General features: G+C 39.1%; 3 protein-coding genes across 8 annotated transcripts in view; 2 read left to right on the top strand and 1 right to left on the bottom strand.

The window, feature by feature from the left end:
• The window catches only part of itsn2a (intersectin 2a), a 55048-nt gene extending 47784 nt beyond the window's left edge, over nucleotides 1–7264 (top strand). For all 5 annotated transcript variants that reach the window (XM_088089661.1, XM_088089664.1, XM_088089663.1 and 2 more), the window contains 11 exons: nucleotides 1402–1523; nucleotides 1651–1757; nucleotides 2746–2929; nucleotides 3348–3446; nucleotides 4198–4365; nucleotides 4641–4853; nucleotides 4973–5094; nucleotides 5184–5266; nucleotides 5561–5644; nucleotides 5772–5945; nucleotides 6201–7264. In XM_088089661.1, coding sequence (XP_087945787.1) covers nucleotides 1402–1523; nucleotides 1651–1757; nucleotides 2746–2929; nucleotides 3348–3446; nucleotides 4198–4365; nucleotides 4641–4853; nucleotides 4973–5094; nucleotides 5184–5266; nucleotides 5561–5644; nucleotides 5772–5945; nucleotides 6201–6352 — 1508 coding nt within the window. In that variant the 3' untranslated portion in view covers nucleotides 6353–7264. The remainder of the gene's footprint in view (nucleotides 1–1401; nucleotides 1524–1650; nucleotides 1758–2745; nucleotides 2930–3347; nucleotides 3447–4197; nucleotides 4366–4640; nucleotides 4854–4972; nucleotides 5095–5183; nucleotides 5267–5560; nucleotides 5645–5771; nucleotides 5946–6200) is intronic.
• A 92-nt stretch (nucleotides 7265–7356) lies between these two features.
• On the bottom strand, nucleotides 7357–13968 carry fam228a (family with sequence similarity 228 member A). Its single transcript, XM_088089665.1, has 9 exons — nucleotides 13821–13968; nucleotides 12226–12308; nucleotides 10676–10846; nucleotides 10521–10598; nucleotides 9607–9801; nucleotides 9341–9421; nucleotides 9147–9234; nucleotides 8234–8405; nucleotides 7357–7520 (listed from the first exon to the last, which is right to left on the bottom strand). The coding sequence occupies exons 2-9, from the start codon at nucleotides 12304–12306 to the stop codon at nucleotides 7376–7378; spliced, it is 1011 nt and encodes a 336-aa protein (XP_087945791.1). The 5' UTR covers nucleotides 12307–12308; nucleotides 13821–13968; the 3' UTR covers nucleotides 7357–7375.
• LOC148186822 (uncharacterized) lies at nucleotides 8233–18414 on the top strand. 2 transcript variants are annotated; one of them, XM_088089667.1, is made up of 4 exons: nucleotides 8233–8369; nucleotides 10651–10740; nucleotides 15938–16013; nucleotides 17652–18414. In XM_088089667.1, exons 3-4 carry the CDS (start codon nucleotides 15950–15952, stop codon nucleotides 18170–18172), a joined length of 585 nt encoding a protein of 194 aa, XP_087945793.1. In that variant the 5' UTR covers nucleotides 8233–8369; nucleotides 10651–10740; nucleotides 15938–15949; the 3' UTR covers nucleotides 18173–18414. The 2 variants fall into 2 exon arrangements, with proteins under 2 accessions (XP_087945793.1, XP_087945792.1); XM_088089666.1 differs by having other exon boundaries at nucleotides 15928–16013.
• Nucleotides 18415–18419: the final 5 nt, after the last annotated feature.

Below are 18419 nucleotides of genomic sequence, written 5' to 3'. Positions count from 1 at the left end.
CTTGATTGCTGCTTGCTAACGCATCACTCGTACTGACATGAACTAATTGTGATTTTATACTTCACTTCTTATGCACTTCTCCATTTATTAATGCTTCCAAGTGATTAAGGTTGAGACCGTAGAAACAGAATTAGGGTAGAATGGACATTGAACTGTTTGCCCCCCGTCGGTGGGAACATAAAGTCTGTCACACTTGGGGCGTATGGGCAAGTAAATAAATAAAATAAACAAATAAATAAATAATAATAACATGCAGCGTTCTCACAGTCATGAAATTTCTGGAAAAGTTTTAAGATTTTAATTTTGGCCCTCCAAGGGAAAAAAATTGGGTACTCTTGGTTTTTACCAATTCACTTACAGTACACTTATTTTTCTTATTAAATAATGGAAAAATTCAACCGTACACAACCATACATTTTACCGAATCGTGTTTATCATTCAAACATGTTTTATTCAAAGTCTAAACAAAACAAAAACTGCCTTATTTGGTCTTTTCGGTCATCTAGTTAGTTAATCCACTGTTTCAACAATTACCAGCGCTGGTTTGGTTGAAATTGGTCCTAAATCTCCTGTTAGTTCCCCACAGCGTCTGCCTCTCAGCAGGTAGAGGCAGACAGAGTTTCATGCAAATGTGCACTGGAAAGATCAAACTTTTAATCCTTAAAAAGTCCCCAGCAAACCTCACCTCAGTGACTTTACAACTTGCAGCAAGTTGGTTTGTTTAATGAGAAATTAACCTGCAAAAACGGTTGCATTAACAACGGTAGAAAGAGCCGCCACTTTGACCATCCGGCTACATTGATTTGAATGGGAATATCTGTTCTACTCTCATTCTATTTCTACGGTTGAGACTCATCCTGTACTGAACTGTGACGTCACCAGCAAGAGAAAAAACCCGCAGATATCAGCATACCAACATGCAAGAGTAGAATCAGAGATAATAACACCTCACTGCTGACATTAAAGTCCAACTTCTGCCAAGTTTGAACCTCAAAGACTTGAACTACCAACTGAGTCTTCCACTGCTCGTTCGCTCAAGCATCAGCTACTCATTCACACCTATGCAATCATTGGGAGCGAGCGCTCCACCGTAAAAGGTGCTTCATTTTTCTTTATCAGCGTCCTTGGTAGCAGTGTTCTTAGCTTTAGCTTAAGCCTTCTGTGTTTCTTTAGGTTCATGTACTGCAACTACAACGTGCCTCACTCTTGTCTGTGCATTAAATGTAAATAAAATATGATAGAACTGATAATAAAGGGAGATTTTAACACGACTGTGTGTGTGTGTGTGTAGTGTTTCCTCACACACTGCATTGACAGGAAAGTTTTTGTTGCATGTGCTTGTGTGTTGGTGTGTTTGTGCATGCATGCATGTCCGCATGTTTGCATGTGCGTGCGCTGTAGGGTGTGCTGACCTGATGACGTTGGACACCATGACCCCTCAGGAGAGGAAGAGGCAGGGTTACATCCATGAGCTCATCCAGACTGAGGAGACCTACGTGGACGACCTGGAGTTGGTTCTAGAGGTGTGGACGAATACATACGCAAACATATGAGCACAAGCAGAAATTATTAGCATTTCTCTAAAATGTAACCCCTGGTTTTTGCTGTAGCATTTAATTTTTTTCCCAATTGCATTTATCTGTCACTCAGGTCTTCTACAAGCCCATGTTGGAGTCAGGACGTCTTACAGAAGCTGAGATGGGAGTGATCTTTGTTAACTGGAGGGAGCTGATTATGTGCAACACCAAACTACTCAAGTAAGTACCACACACCATTTTGTGAATATGTTTTTTAATGGATGTTTCAGGCTGCTATGTGCTAAGGAAAGAACTGCACACTGAAAAAAAGAGTAACTAAACCCCAAAACCCCCTTTTTTCAGCTAAAAAGCAATATATATGGGTATTTAGTAGTAATGTTTTGTGTGACTCTTGACATTTGAGTGCAAAGTATTGAAATTCTACATATTGTGTCATAAATATGCAAAGTGACTGTCCTCTAAAGGTTGAAACCTGTCTGTAGCAACTGAATTTGCCATTGACTGATCTTCATGGCCAATCTGCTTTCATCACCAACCGAGCCCCTCCGTCGCTGTCCCCTCTGTCGCTGTCCCATCCCTGCTCTTTCACCGAGGGACTACTTTAGCCGCATTTAAACTGCCTATTTAAGACGGGACTATCGTGCTATTATACTGCCTCACCGTTCTGTATATAATGTTCGATCACGACAGGAATGGAGGTGGTAACAGCCCTGAAACAAGGTCTGTGTAAAATGTTAAGCCAGAAAGATGTGACCATGGGCAGCATAAGTGTGACATTTTGATGTTGTTTTTATGCGTGCAACCAATCGGAGGACATTTAAAAAGCAGCTCGTAGCATAATGACGAATTCAAAGAAAAGAAGTGGTAACCAACGATGCCGCCATCAGTTGGTTCTGTGTAAAAATGCAGGGGCGGTATAAAGGGGGGACTTCACTACAGCCCTATAGTGGGATCTCTGTGTAAAAGCGGCTTTTGTGTGTGTGTGGGGGGGTGGGCAGGGAGGTGCTGTGGATCAAGAGCTGGTGCATTGGGTGACTGGGCGTGTTTTAGCCCTCTCCCAGCCCCTTCACACTGCAGGGAGGAGGCACTCAAGCCCAAAGGGTTTAGTTACTCCGTAAGGGGAAATCCACTGTAAAACAGATTGTAATCTATTAGTGAAGATGTAACAAAAATCAGGTTTTACATCATCCTTACCTCTGTTTCGCAGGGCACTGCGTGTCCGTAAAAAGACTGAAGGAGAGAACATGCCGGTTCAGCTGATAGGAGACCTCTTGGCTTCGGAGCTCGCGCACATGCAGCCCTACATCCGCTTCTGCTCCTGCCAGCTCAACGCTGCCGCACTGCTGCAGAACAAAACCAACAACCAGCCTGACTTTAAGGACTTCCTCAAGGTACAAGTTGTAGAAAATGAAAAGTGAGATTGCAGAAAAACCCAAGGTGTGCGTGTTTACCCAAGGTTATCTCAAAATTGAAGATTTTAATATTTCTTTAAATATTTATTAGTCCATAATCCTCATGAATCACTTTTCACATTTGCATAAATTAGATCAACTACAAAGCAGTTACTTAATAAAAAAAAAAAGAAAATATACATTTTAAAGCAGGTTCACCTTATTCTCCCATTGTTTCCCTTTTTGAAAACAGTGGTGAGGAACAGCAGGAGACAAAATACCAGAAGTTGAGTTTTGTGAAAACAAAATTATGACAGGTGTTTAAACTGCATGCCAAATTGATCAGAAAACATGAGACCAAAATGCCTCCTAGGTTACTGTGTATCTTTATCTCTCTTTTTTGTGTCCTCTCGAGCAGAAGATAGCCACTAACTACCGCTGTAAAGGAATGCCACTGTCCAGTTTCCTCCTGAAGCCCATGCAGAGGATCACACGCTACCCGCTGCTTATAAAGAACGTACGTAGAAAATGCTCTCTATACATTATTATATGATTGTGTTACATCTTTATCTTGTTGTAACTTGCATTTTATAGTGGTCCTGGTTTAGTTTTGCCTTGTAATGATTTTATGCGCTGCCATATACTTTGCTCTTTCACCTGTTTTAAATTCAAGAGTTTGTTCATTTATTGGCGTTCAACCTGTTTAATATGACATCATTTATTTTATTAGCTTCTTATCTGCTTATATATAGATGGTTTATTTCTTTAAATCTTAATTTTTATCTGCTTAAATGAGGTTAATTCTCTTTTCCACATTTCATTTACCTATTTATGAAAATGCGTTTTTGAACTTGCACCCTTGTATGTTTTTTTTTTTTACATATTGCTATTTTATTTTTGTGCTTTAACCTTCTTTATGTTCTCAGTATTGGTTATGTTACAAGGTGGCAGGGGAGGTGCTACATGGGCACTTTGTGCTTTTTGAAAAGTGCTATATAAATACGGATTATTGTTATTATTATTTTCAATTTTCTTTTTGTACAACTTTATATTATTATGTCATTGTGCTGTGTTTTTTTCTGACCTGCTAAGGGACTGCAGATGGGAATTAGCTCTAAACTATAATCTGATATGGTGCATTAAATGGTTAACATTTTAAACTGTACATAATCCCTTTTTAATTAATTAATTATATGTCTAATTACAATGTTCCCCACCTCTTTTTTTCTAAAATTCAGTTAGTGCTTCTCCTTTTCTCCTCCTGTTAGATCCTGGAACATACCCCAGATGGTCACGCAGACCGCAGCCCGCTGAGAGAAGCTCTGGAGCGGGCCGAGGAGCTGTGCTCTCAGGTGAACGAGGGAGTCCGAGAGAAGGAGAACTCGGACAGGCTGGAGTGGATACAGAGTCACGTGCAGTGTGAAGGACCGATAGAGGTAAACATGACATCTTTATATTCATGGGTGCAAATCATACGTAGTCTGTTAATGCTGATATTTTATTGCGGCAGTAAAATAGATTTATAAACAGCCTCTACAATGCATTTTGTGTTGCCGCTGTGATCGATTCTGCTGGATGTTTCGCAATTTCTCCTCTTGACGTCCGAATTACCAAAACAAATTTACACATACAATCGGAAATCCAAGGAGCGTTTTTCAAACTGAACCACTTACTGTACTTGACAGTTTTCCTCTTCTCGTCTCTCTTTCAGCACTTGGTCTTCAACTCGCTGACTAACTGCCTCGGGCCTCGCAAGCTGCTCCACAGCGGTCGGCTTTACAAAACCAAAAGCAGCAGGGAGCTGTGGGCTTTCCTCTTCAGTGATTTTCTCCTCCTCACACACAGCGCCAAACCGTTCTCCTCCTCAGGACCAGACAGGCTTTTCAGCCTCAAGACCAACATACAGCTGAAGATGTACAAAACAGTAAGATAGAGGCCAGACACTTTTTCAGACAGGAACAAAAACACCTCTGTGGTGTTAAAATACTACATGTGTTGCTTTGAATGTCCAGAAGTCATTCATCCCTTCATTTTCTTCTCCAGCCGCTGTTTCTGAATGAGGTTTTAGTGAAAATGCCACCCGACCCATCCAGCGATGAGCCGCTCTTCCACGTCTCGCACATCGATCGTGTCTACACACTCAAAACTGAGACTTTGAATGAGAGGTATGTGTACTCATCTGCACGCTTCACCTACATTATAACCTAATCGTACAGCGTAAAGGATCTACAGTGTGTGTTTTTTGCGCCTGCAGGACAACATGGGTGCAGAAAATCAAAGCAGCATCCGAACATTTCATAGAGACGGAGAAGAAAAAGAGAGAGAAGGCTTACCAAGGTAAACACAGACATTTTTTCTACATAAAGCTGATGACTGTGTGTGAGTGTGTGTGTGCGCGTGTGCGCGTGTGTGCATGTAAACCATTCATGCTCATGCTGCAAATCTCTCAATGTTGCACTGTTACACATAAAAAGACCTACCCCCGCTCTTCTCACCCTCCCATCAGAAAAAAAGCAATTATCTATAATCCTTTATGTGAATATTGTCCTCACGTTATTCCACATGATCAGCTTTATCAGCCAACTATGAAGTGTTGTAAGTTTACATCTAACGTCTGTGTGTTTGTTTTAGCACGTTCTCTGAAGACCAGCGGTATCGGCCGACTGCTTGTTACTGTCACTGAAGCTCAGGAGCTCAAAGCCTGTAAACCCAACGGTGAGGCCTCGTGAAGGAATACAGTCGCTCCACCAGCTATCTGTTCAGATTTAGTCAAAATTCAGTATAGTACGTATTGCATAAGTGATGTTTTGTTCATTTAAAAATCTGTTTAATTTCTCTTTAGGTAAGAGTAATCCGTACTGTGAGCTGACGATGGGAGCTCAGTGCTACACCTCCCGACCGATCAGCGACACTCTGAACCCGAAGTGGAACTTCAACTGCCAGTTTTTCATCAAAGACCTGTACCAGGACGTCCTGTGTATCACTGTGTTTGAGAAAGACCAGTTCTCACCAGATGGTCAGTGGACACCACAACACACAGACGCTTGCACAAACAGAGCAGATTACTGAATACAGGGATCACACATCATCACTAAATGCCGGATTCTGATGTCTGATTTCGACTTTTTTTTTTAAACTGATTCTGCAGTAGTCTCAAAATCCAGTATTAATCAGGCTTTAATGAGATTTTAAATCTCTGGAGGTGCAACTCTTTGTCAGACACATTTGTTCATTTTATCAGTTTTACTGATACTGTTTTCTGCTTCTTTAGATTTTCTGGGTCGCACCGAAGTTCCTGTGGCAACTATAAAGAAAGAGATGGAGAGCAAAGGTGCTGCAAATCGTCGCCTACTACTGCATGAGGTCCCTACTGGAGAAGTTTGGGTCAAACTGGACCTACAGCTTTACGAGCCGACCAAATGAGGACAGCACACGCATACACCACTTAATTTTACAGTAATAACACACACAACAACACAACCACACACACACTTCAAAGTGCCTATTTGTAGCAGTGCCTTACTTTACCGTGAGCCATCCAGACCCGTTCAAGTGACCTTCACCAGAAATGGAAAGGAGATTTTGCCAACAGATGAAATTTCCTCAGAAGAAGAAATGCATACTGGAAGAAAACATGGTTTTGTTACCAACAGACCAGCTAAAATGTGAGTACGATTGCCGATATTTTCATGTCCATGCCTTAAATGGTAACCAGTCAGGTTTTCTAAATGGTTGAGTTTTGTAATACTCGTATTTGCAAATTTGTACACAATACTATTTTACTCTAAAAGGAATACTTCACCACCCAAATGGCCATTTGTGTTTAATTACTCACTCCGTGTTACGGTGAATTCTTTAAAAACATTCATATGAATTGAAGTGATGAGGGTCTTTACAGCAAAACCGTGTCAAAACATCCTTTAACAAAATGTCACACAACTTGTGCAGTATAAATGAGACTTGGATTATACATGCATGAGTTGTGTGAGAGTTTGTAAATGAAAAGTTAGATATTGTTAAACGAGGACCCCTAATTATTTGTTCACCTTTCAGGCATGCAAGAAAAACAAAGGGGTGAGTAACGGATATACAAATGGTGATTTAGGGGTTAAGTATTCGTTTAAATGGAGGAGTACAGCCTCTCTAACGTGACTTTGTTTAAATGAAAACATACACACTCTGTTATACACTCACCTGCACACCGCCACACACGTCTTTGTTATGCTATCATTTCAAATGTTGCGCACCACTGTACAATGTAATGTCAAAGTTTAACCCTAAATATGCCATTAGATCCTGAGAATGGCACAAATAAAATGTACATATAGTAAACAATTTTCTTTGTTTTGTGTAAATGTTTCAGCACTTTTTTTCACTTTCCTGCTTATCTGTCAATAACCCTTCCACATAAAGGAAAAAAGTCAAGATTTGTAGTGCATATGGATTTTATTTGGATGAAGGCAAGGCCTGAAGTTGCTGTAAACTTTCTGCTTGTTGCTGAAATCCACATCTGGAGAGCCAGCAGCCGCTCTGATGGCACCCTCCATCCGGTGATGCAGTTGCACTGATGTGGTACGGTATAGAGCCGAACCTGGAAGAGACACATTTGCATCACATTATTCAAACTGAAAACTTTTGCTGTGATCCTGAAGTGTTATTGTGCTGCAGCTCTGTCACATAGCCACTATGGATCCTGAACTTTCATTGAAAATATGGTTTAAAAGTAACATTTAGTGCCGCAAAGGACACACAGAGCAAAAAAAGATTCAGACTGGAGTTTAGATTTTTATTTTTTTTTCTGTTCACATATTTTGGCTGTAAAGACGGTGCAAAATGAGGCATGCATGATAAGTCACCCTATATGTGAGTTACTTGACAGCAGTGGTTCCAAACTGGTCCAGATTTCTCCTTTGTCATTAGCTCAGGGTCCACGCATAATAAATGACCACATATTCAGTTTTATTTCACAAAATGTAAAAAACATGTTGGCTAAGAACACAAAGAAATTAAATATATCATGATAAACAGAAAGGGCACTTCAAAATAAAAGCTCTGTGCTCTGTGCCACTTTTAGACCGCGACCCACCAGTTGGGAACCACTGCTCCACAGGTGCACCGAGTCAGTCGTCAGAGTTTGATTGAACACATGAAGCCGACTGGCTGCAGCTCAAGTTTGAACAAACATACCAAAGCAATACAACTCCATTAAAAACTGATCACACCAGAGAAGAAGACTAACAAAGGACAGTTTTTTAGGCGCAGCTCAACTGTTGTGAAGCACTTAAAAATGTTGTATGTTTTTACCTGCTGGACTTCCTCCCTGCAGTCTCATGGTCTGCTGGAGTTTTTCTGGATGCAGTGCCTGAATGAACAGATGAGGCCTGCAGCAGTGTGTTGGCCTGAGACATCAGAGATTCACTAAGAGGACGTCCACTCTGAGGTAGGTTCTCTTCTTGTGTTGTTCTGTATTTACAACCTGAAAAAAGGGGGGAATTAGTTTGCTTACATTAGTGACTGAAGGAGCAAAAACCTCTGAGTGCACTGAATTGTGCAAGAGGGTGTTTGCTTTTTACTAGCAAGAGAAAGAATGTGTTATTTATACTTTAAAAAGATTCAGAGTCTCACTTAAATTCCCCAGTTTAATAGGACTTACATAGAGGTGCCTCTTTAGTTTAATGTAGCTTTGCAGTTTCAATCTGGTCTGAAGAGCTGTGTTGCTAGATATGTCGCAGCTTCTCTGATGCATTAAAAAGTGATAACTGATGACTGGAGCTCTGCAATGTTCAAGCCTTTTTTTTCTTTTCTTTTGTTTTTTTTTTTTTCTGTTTGACTCTTTACTCACTTTTGGTTCAGCATCTGCTTTGGTTTGGACGTGCGTTTTTGCTACTGTATTACTTTAATTCCCCCACATTTTGAGTAACTAAAACTCCAGCTACTTTTTACATCTGAAAAGTAATGTATCTGGGTATTTAGCTGTGTTTGATTATTTCAGGTCCAAATCTTGACATTTTAGTGCAAAGTCTTTTTATTTTACATTTTATTATTATAAATAAACAGAGTGCCTGCCTTCTACTGGCTAGAAACGTGCTATTACAATTCATTTTAGGCTAGTGATTTAGATGGCCAGAGAATGTAACAAACGTTCATTTGAAAGGCCCACAGTCCAGCTTTTACTTTTTTTTTTCTTTTGGTCAAAAATAGGAAAATACTCAGATACCTGCTGCACAAGAACGAGCCATTTTCTTTTCCTTCAGTCTTTCATGTAAGTGAAGATACGACGGCTCCTTTAAGTCAGCTGCACTGAGCTAGAGAACAAAGCAGTGAATATATTGTCAGAATACTTACATATGTCCAAAGCTGTTTTTTTAATATATTAAGTGAAATATTTAAGTCACAAAAAGACAGAGTCACCTTGAGGTAGTGTGGCTTTTGGATGTGGAGAAGAAACGGATTATATTCTCTCAGATCATACGTTTCTAGAAACACAAAGCCCTGAAGATGAAAGGCAGCAGCAGTTAGATAATCACACATCCCTCATGTGAGTTTTGCTTTTGTTGTGATGAACAAAAGAAGCAAATTTATATGAGACAGAATCAAAAAGCATCACAGTCCACAAAAAGACAAAAGCTGTTTAGATGCAATTACAAGCAGACTGAATGGTGAGATCACGTTATCACCTTGGTGTTGCAGTGATGGAGGTAGTGACTGTATAAGCTCTGGCGCCTCTTGTTCGCTGCAGGGCTGCAGCTGGACGCGTGTTCCTCCACTCTCCTCTGGAGGGGAAACCACACACGCTCAGTCCAGCGCTTGTGCAGCAGCTCCCTCCTCCTCAGCTCTGTAACATCCCGCTGGCTCAGAAACGTCTCCAGGTCCTTGATGGAGAAACGTTTCAACAAGTATGGGAGTTACAGACACAAAGTGACAGATTTAAATCACAATGACGAGTAAACATTGTTAATTCATCAGCCTCTTGATTTGATCAGTTTCCTTTTTACTGTTTACTTATTATATTGCTCAGCGTTTTTTACTTGTTGTATTGCTGTGTGTTTTTCACGTATTAAATTGCTCAGAGTTGCTTTTACTTTTTTTATTATATTGCTCTGCATTTTTTTATTTTACCTTTTATTATATTACTCTGTTTTTTTACTTTTTAATTAAATTGCTTTATATTGCTTTGTGTTTTTTGCTGTTCATGTTCTGTTGTATTGCTTGGAGTTTTTTTTTTAAAACTTATTGCTTAGCTTTTTAAACTTTTTACCTGCTATATTGCTCCAAATTTTTTTATTTATTTATTTATTTATTTTTTAAACTTTTTACCTATTGTATTGTCCATTTTTTGTTTTTTTTTAAACACTTTACCTATCTTATATTCTCCGTCTCTCTCTCTTTACTGTTTACTTATAAGACTGATCTGTGTTGACTTAGTTTATTTTCTTTTTTTTTTTACTGATGCGTCTTATTTGCACTATCCCCTTTGCTGCTCATGTTACATTAAATAGCTACATCCTTTTACGTAAACTCAATTAAAGAGATTGGAAAACCATAGAGATGAGATCATAAAAAAACAAAGATCAGTTTTTAAGCATCTTACCTTCACAAAACCATTTTCTGTGTCCAGTAATGGTTGGATTATTTCTTTCGCCTGTGCATTTTCAGCTTCCAGCTTTGCCTAAAATAGCAACACAAAGCAATAAGAACACTTACCTCATCTTTTTGTGCAGGTGCAAGTTTGGTTGGGTGAAATACCTGCAGACGTCTGAGGGAGGTGTGAGAGAGCCGGTTCTGTTTGGCACCCAGCTGCGACCCAGGAGGTGAGACCTCTTCCCTTTTCTCTGCTCTGACACATTTACTCGGGCTCCTCGGCTGAGATGAGCTCCTTCTGCTCTCTGTAGCGTCCCTCACATCCTCCATGCACTCCTGAAATGCCAGTAGGGTCAGGTCTGTGGTCATTTACTATCCTGTAACTGTGTTATTGATAAGCACAACATGCAGTTTGCTAAGAGGCTATTTGATTTTAAATCAATAATTAAAATATACATTAAAATCACATATCTAGTTACATTACAGCCAACTGTACCTGAATCTAAAAGATGATATTTCTATGATATTTGTGGTTTGTCTGTCAATACCATCCCAATCTTGTGAATGCTATATCTCAAGAACTTCATGAGGGAATTTCTTAAAAAAAAAAAACACACACAAAAAAAACTCCACTTTGAGTCAACGATGAACTGATTAGATTTTAGTGGTCAAATTCAAAGTTCACTGTGACCTTATCTGCCTCATTCTCTTGAACTAAATACACCATGAAGGCTGTCAAAGAACTAACATCAGCATGTCAGTTACCTGTCAAACTCACTGCGCCACCTACTGGCAACACAAAGTAAGCTTTGTCAGGCAATTATCATTTAATTTAAATGATATTTACATGGTTTGGTCTACAAGTGGTACAGAGCCAGATGACGTACACTTAGTGTGTTCTGCAGTGCCACATAGTGGCCACAGGAAGTGGTACAACATGTGAAATGGCTCACGGGTCCAGTCACTCTGCATGCATTAAGCAACTTTTGCAGAAATTAACAGCTGCTTCAGCCGGCGTCACGCCAGTACCCTCAAGCTGTGCACAGGTTAGAAATTTGCTGCTTGCAGCTTTATTTCTAGGTTGTTGTTTTTTTTCTTTTTTGAAGAAATCCATGTGGCCTAAAACTCCAAAATCCCAATTTGAGTTCACAGACAGACCAGACACAATCGTGTAGGTGAACAGAAGGCGGCAGAGGCCAGCACAACAGGTACTGACAGATCATGTCACTACCTGGAAACCTGAGCTGCGTCTCACTGTTACGCAAACACATATGGTGGGGTATGTATACTGCAGTATAAATGAGTTTTACTTTTTTTTTAACATGATTAAGCTACTTAATCATCAGTACAAAGATTTCAGTTTTTTTGTTGTATTTGTGTTTTTAACACCACTATCTTTAGATGTGGATGCTCGGCTGTTTCCATGTCATCTGAACCCTCACCAGGCATTTTTTCTCCCTTTGTCCTGAGTTAAGAGAGGGTAACAGTGGCTACCGTGTCTGTCTGTCAATAACCTGAAACCTTTCCATTCATCTTTCCGAGGACACTGAGATTCCAGCGTTGTACATTCACACATGGCGCTGTACAGACAACGGGGCAGCCAGGCATTCAGACCACCATTGTACGCCCTGTCTGTGCTGGTCAGGCCACACTGGGCCGCCTCTCTGACATTTAAACACCAGTGATAAATTATTAGTTGGCAAGTTTGTTTTTACCTCTGATTTCAACAGGCTGACAGGGAAAGATGTGTGGAAGGTGATCACACCACCAGCTGTGTTGGTCCTTTTGGGGCTCATCCCTAAATTATGAGAAAAAAAATGGTGTGACCCTTCAGTGATGATTTGCTTATAGGGCAGTGGTTAATTTGGAGTTAGCTATATGCTTAATACCTGCCTGTTAGGGACTGCTTGTTATTTATGAGAGGGGAGGAGGTGGTGCAAGAAGGGGCAGGCATGTCTATTTTTTATTTTTCTATTTTTGAGCACTGGGTCAGGACTTAGGTTATATATTTTAGCTAAGGGAATGGGGTTACAACTTTAAATCTTTGCATGTTTTCTTTAACAATTGCCCAAATTGTGCTATTTATCATAGTCAGAAACTGTAAAAACTGAATTTTTTAATTTCCAATTATCCTTGAACACTTAATGTGCAACAAACACTTCTGTGAGAAAGTAAAACATAACCAAATCTGAGCTTAAAATAGCGATATTTCATCAAAATGTGTTTATTCTGTTTAAAATCTGGCCAAAATATATATTGTTGGCACAAAAGTGAAAAACCAAGTCTTTGTCAACTGCAGGATTTCATTTAAAACTTTACACCTTCAAACATTGAACGGTAAAGAGCAAAGAAAAAATAAGTAATGCCCCGGCCACCCCCCCCCCCCCTTCTGATAAATGAAGGACAGTCCCTTACTGCTTAGGGACTACGGATGGATGTTAAATTAACATTCTTGTTAAGGCATGTTCATATCTTGTATTTGCATACAGATGTTTATTAATGTGCTCTATTTCTATCTAATAAACTATTAACTTAAACTAGGGACTGTTCATTATTTATGAGAGGGGATGGGGTGGTGCAAAAAGGGGGATGCGTGTCAATTATTTTATTAGGCACTGGAGAGTGACACATTTTTTGCTTAGGGGAGTTGCATGCAAATATAAATTGCTATATGCACGTTTTCTAAAGAAAACATGACTCCAAAACCTGATAGCATGTCAGTGTATATATACATATATATATATATATATATATATATATATATACACACACACAAGCTTCTTAAAATAGGGATATTTCATCAAAAATTGTATGTATCATGGACAAGGTACAAGGCAGATGTAATGGTCATTTTCTGTTTTAATTTTAAATTTAATTAATGTATTTTTTTTCAAGTCTGGCCAAAAATAAACTTTTTATACAAACTAACCAGCTAGCACAACAAAAATGGAAAAATTGAGGCTTTCTTGAACTCCAAGATTTCATCTTCAACTTATTTTTCCCGAAGTCACTCACAAAGGCTAAAAAAAATAATAATCTAGTTTTGGGAAGGGTAAAAATAAATAAATAAAATAAAATAAATAAAGTCAAGCCCCAGCCAACCCTTCCTCTGGTTAATAAAACAGTCCTTTGCATCTTGTATTCTGATGTTTATTAACATATCACTTATCAAATAGACATGTAAAGGTAATAAATGACCAACACAAGTAGTATTGCATGAAATTATGTTAAATTAGACCTAAATCTTTATCGATTTACACTGTGTCCGCTAAATAATAATTAACAAGCCCCTGTCACCACGGTTTCTTACCTCTGTTTGCTTGAGGACGTTAAGGTCAGCAGTTTGTGAGGAAAACCGGCAGAAAGTTCGCTGAAATTAATCAAAACTCCTTCCGCTTTTGGTCATATTATCACATAAAACACACTTTGTAACATTTTAAAAGCGTGGCAGCTGCTAACCCTCGGTCTCTCCTCTCAGACGAGCTTCAACAGTAGTAACCCTCAGAGGGAGAGAGGCCTCCTCCTCCTCCAGGTGTCCTGCAGCATGACGGTTTTCCGTTGCCATGACAGCGGCTCATAGCGAGCAAAGACGCACGCGGCGCTCACCGCGAGACAGGACTACAGCTTCATATAAAATATGTTTAAATCTGTATCCAAGCTGTTACCAAAAGCTCTTGAATTTCCATTAGCTTTTTATAATTATTTGTTTTAACACATTTATTCTAATTATTTATATTTATTAAAAAAAAAAAAAATATATATATATATATATATATATATATATATATATATTAATATATATATATATATATATATATATGTTTTCAGATCAATTTAGTTAAAGTTAATTGAAGTGAATGTTTTTTCTCATTTCAGTTTTTGTTTTTCATTAAATTTTTTTTTATTGATTGGGCCTTAGTCAGGTCAGTTTAGTTTAAGTTAGTTTTCAGAGTGGGTTTGCATGTTACAATGTATTTCTCACTTTTTTTTTTTAAAGTTTTGGTATAGTTTCCACAGTGGGTTTGCTCGTTTCAGTTTGATTTTTAAAGTTTAGTTTTATTATTAGGTTAGATTTTTTTCATAATTGGGTATTCTGGGGTCAGTTCAGAATAGGATTACCATACAACAAGACATTCCCTGAATATTTTGGTTTTTTTTAGTTAGTTTTATAAGTACACAATATCAGTTCAGTTAGCTTTTTACACCTTGTTTTTAATTTAGTTTTAGTTAACTAGAATGGCCTTGGACTAGATTTATTTTTGTTAATTTATTGCAAAGTCATAAATTATTTTACTGCAATTTATTAAAAAGGGCAGTGAGCCATGTCCTGAAATTTCAAATTTACCTATTACTCCTCTAATTAAATTGTATGCATCTGATAACTGATAGTTCTTCATAAAATGGTAACAACTACATTATCTATTTTAGGCATGGTGATTGCTCCCACCTTGTCTGGCACTCACGTGTGTCCAGACAAACTTGGTGGCAGACTGCCAAGTAGTAAACCCATGATGGCTATATTTGTACACACCAGGAACTAAGGCATCCTCTCTTGGGTGGTAGAAATGATATTAGTTCTGTAAAAAAGCATAACTTATGTGAAAAAGTAATTTATTTGACATCAAATCAATTATACTGAAAGAGAAAGGGAGTGTAGAAAAGTACAGGCTGAAACATGGCAACAGATTACTATATGCAGTGAAATAATGTATACACATCTTTTTAATGAATCAGACTTTATTTGTTTAGCACTTTTCATATGAGCAAACTGTGACACAAAGTGCTTCATACAATAAAATCAGAAGTAATAGGCACATGGGTAAAAAAAGCAAGACTTAATAACGAATTAAAGCACTAAAATAAGAGCACTCAGAAAAACAAGGAACTGAGCAAACAGGCCTGATAAAAACCTTTAGATAAAAGATAAAAAAAAAAAAAATTAATAATGAATAAATTAATGGATAAATGATAAATAAAAGGATAACAGAACAAATAATAGATAAAAAATATTTTAAAAATAATAAAATAAAATGATATACGATCTAGTAAAACAATAAAACAGACTAAAACGTATAAATATAGTCAATAAATAAACAGTTATAGTTAAATTAAGAGCCAAGCTATAGGTCTTCAGAATTACCCTTAAAATGTCTGAAATAATCAGTTTTTGCATGTATTTGGTTGTGAAGCAAACACGTGTGCATTTCTGAGAGACACAATAAGGTGCAGTAGGTTAAAGAGTCGTAGTCTGTTGGTCCTAATGCGCCTGTTGACACCTCAGGTGCACTTTGCACACCGACACCTGCGGAGAATGCGGCTGCTTAATGTTGAGGTATTAGCTGCGTAAAAGGCAGGGCAGGGCTTGGCCACATCATAACTTTGGGGATTTCACTGCTTTCTTTCTTTTCGTTGCCGAGTCCGGGACAGGGGGGAGACCACATGGATTGGTGGACTTCGTTGGCAGCGAGTATTGCCCTGCTCTGGATTTTCTGCTTTATAGACGGTAAGAGAAAATCAGTCAGTGGAGATTTGGACTCTTTTCAGGAACGCTGCGGCACCTTATGGCGGAAACAGCTGTCATAAATTCACAGTAGAAAATAGTAGACTTTCCCCCCCTGTGCATTAGATATACAGTAGGCTGTAAACTTGATATTTTTACTGAGTAAAATTATCTTTACTTGCAGTTTTTCAGGATGCAGGCGCACTGGGACATCTTAGCTCAGGAAATAATGACACTGTTTTTATTTAACACACATTGAGTTTGATTAAAATAAACATAGTGCATACCTCCCAATATTTTCAGGTGTTATGTTCTATAGCATAAATGTAGGTCAACTTTAGGGACTGTTTGTTATTTATGAGGGAGGGGAAGTGGTGCAAAACGGAGGCAGCACTTCAAATACTTTTGTGGGGGGAAGGTGTAATGTTTTCTGATTTGGCTTGGGGGGGACATTTAATTTTAAATGGTCATTCTTTGTATTTATTTTAAACACCGTCAGGGCAAGGCGATATGGAGAAAAGCAGTTTTTTAGAAACCTATTACCTCTATCAATACGTAGATATGATGGCTAAGAGGGTAAAAGCAAATAACAGGACAGCTAGAATGCTTCTGTAAGTTCAGAGAATGTTATTACTGTAACAAAGCCTTTAAAGCCAAAAAAAAGACTGATACGCTATACAAAATCTAAGTTTATATCTAGTCCCATATCACAACATCAATATAACATTGATTTATTGCACAGTGCTAGTTTGAAATACAAGTTTTCTTTGTAAATCCTGATCACACCATTTATCACAGCCAGAAACTGTAAAATATGACTTTTTATGGTGGAGGGAGGGTCATGCACTCAAGGAATATGTCTGTAGCTCCAGAAATGATCAAAAGAAAACTAGATCAAATGAAATTGCCCGGCCACCCCCCACTTTGATAAAGTTCAAAACCTTAAATTTTTACGTGGACTTAATTTGAGAAGAAAATTTTATTCAGCTTGTCTCTCAAATTCAATGTACATAAAAACATTACTGTCCAGTTACAGTTTTTAAGTTAAAACAAATGAACTTAATGTATTTTTACAGCGTGCATGACCCTCCCTCTACCGTAAATAACCACATTTCACAGTGTCTGGCTGTGATAAATGGTGTGGTTTTGAAGATTTTTAAGAAAACACGCCTTTAAAACCCACTTGTGGGTTTTGATGATATTTAAGATAAATACAAAATACAACAATTAAACGCTGAATGTCGCTACCTTAAACCAAAAAACATAGCCCCCACCCCAGTGCTTAAAAAAATTATTTGAGGTGCCTTCCCCGTTTTGTCCCCCCTCATTAATTAAGAACAGTCCCTAACTGCTTACTTGCGTCAAGACATAATCTAGACAAAAGTGAAACAGCAATGTAAGGAAATTAATTTTAAGGCTTTATTGTTGGGATCTATTGATCAGAGGACAGGTCCCTTGCTGAGGGGCGCACGCTTGTAATGACGCTGCCAGCCACCCGCCTCGCGTGCTCAGGTGATACCCGCAGCCCACATGGCTGGTGCGCATTTTAATCCAGTGGCAGACGCTGTTTGTAATGGTTGCTGACATTAGCCTGGGTGTTAAATTAGACTCCAGCTGACCCCGTTACCCTCTTATCTCCAGGCAACGCCGTGCTCGAGCTGCGGCTGCTCTTCCACGCCCTCACCAAAGCCGCATGTCACCTGTACCTGGCCCTTCTCCCGCTGCGCCGGGCCGCCACCCACTTCGCAGACTGCGCGAGATACATGTTGAACCACTTCCAAAATACGCCCTCACCCCACGGAGGGTACCTACACCAAGGCCAGCCCCTGGCCCGGAAAGGCACGCTGCACTTCCTGGAGGGCATGTGCGTGGTGTGCGAGACGGTGCCCAACCTGATGGGCGCGGCGCTGGGCGTGGGCGCCGCCTTCTGCCACATGCTGCAGGGAGGTTTCTATGTGCTGGCGGCCACGCTGCGCACCATCCAGGTCAACCTCTTCTCCCAAATGAATGGGGAGAAGGATCGGTGGGACAAAGAGCGGCACAGAGCCAAAGAGGGCGAGAAAAAGCTAAATTCTAGAGTGCTGGAATACATCTCGGTGTTTTGTCAAGACCCCGTCAGCGCTTTACGCATCAAAGTCGACGTACCACCTGTGTATAGATAATTTTTCTCCATGTAAAAACGACACACACTGGTTAATTGGCACATCAGAGGCCTTCTTCTAACTGCCGAGGTGCAGGCTGATTGGTTTGAACTTTGACCTCTGTTTTTTGTACTCACTGTTGTTGAGGAAATAGTGCAAACAGAATCAGAGAAGAAATTATACATAAGTGTGGAAATCAAGAATCTATGGTGCATTTTGTTACATTCGTTTTACATTTATTGAGATGTAAAGTTAAAATAAATGTCTC

Source organism: Plectropomus leopardus, chromosome 16 (genome assembly GCF_026936395.1).
Source record: "Plectropomus leopardus strain MGB_pleo_1.0 chromosome 16, ASM2693639v1, whole genome shotgun sequence".
NCBI lineage: Eukaryota > Metazoa > Chordata > Actinopteri > Perciformes > Serranidae > Plectropomus > Plectropomus leopardus.
The sequence above is the reverse complement of the archived record's forward strand: the minus strand, read 5'-3'. Positions and strand labels throughout refer to the sequence as shown.

Coding starts and splice junctions, on each gene's coding strand:
- fam228a (XM_088089665.1), bottom strand. CDS start 12,306: ATGAGCCCCAAAAGGACCAACACAGCTGGTGGTGTGATCACCTTCCAC. Junction 10,599..10,675: donor CCTCCCTCAGACGTCTGCAG/GTATTTCACCCA, acceptor TTGCTATTTTAG/GCAAAGCTGGAAGCTGAAAA. Junction 9,802..10,520: donor CAGAAAATGGTTTTGTGAAG/GTAAGATGCTTA, acceptor TTCTCCATCAAG/GACCTGGAGACGTTTCTGAG.
- LOC148186822 (XM_088089667.1), top strand. CDS start 15,950: ATGGATTGGTGGACTTCGTTGGCAGCGAGTATTGCCCTGCTCTGGATT. Junction 16,014..17,651: donor GATTTTCTGCTTTATAGACG/GTAAGAGAAAAT, acceptor TCTTATCTCCAG/GCAACGCCGTGCTCGAGCTG.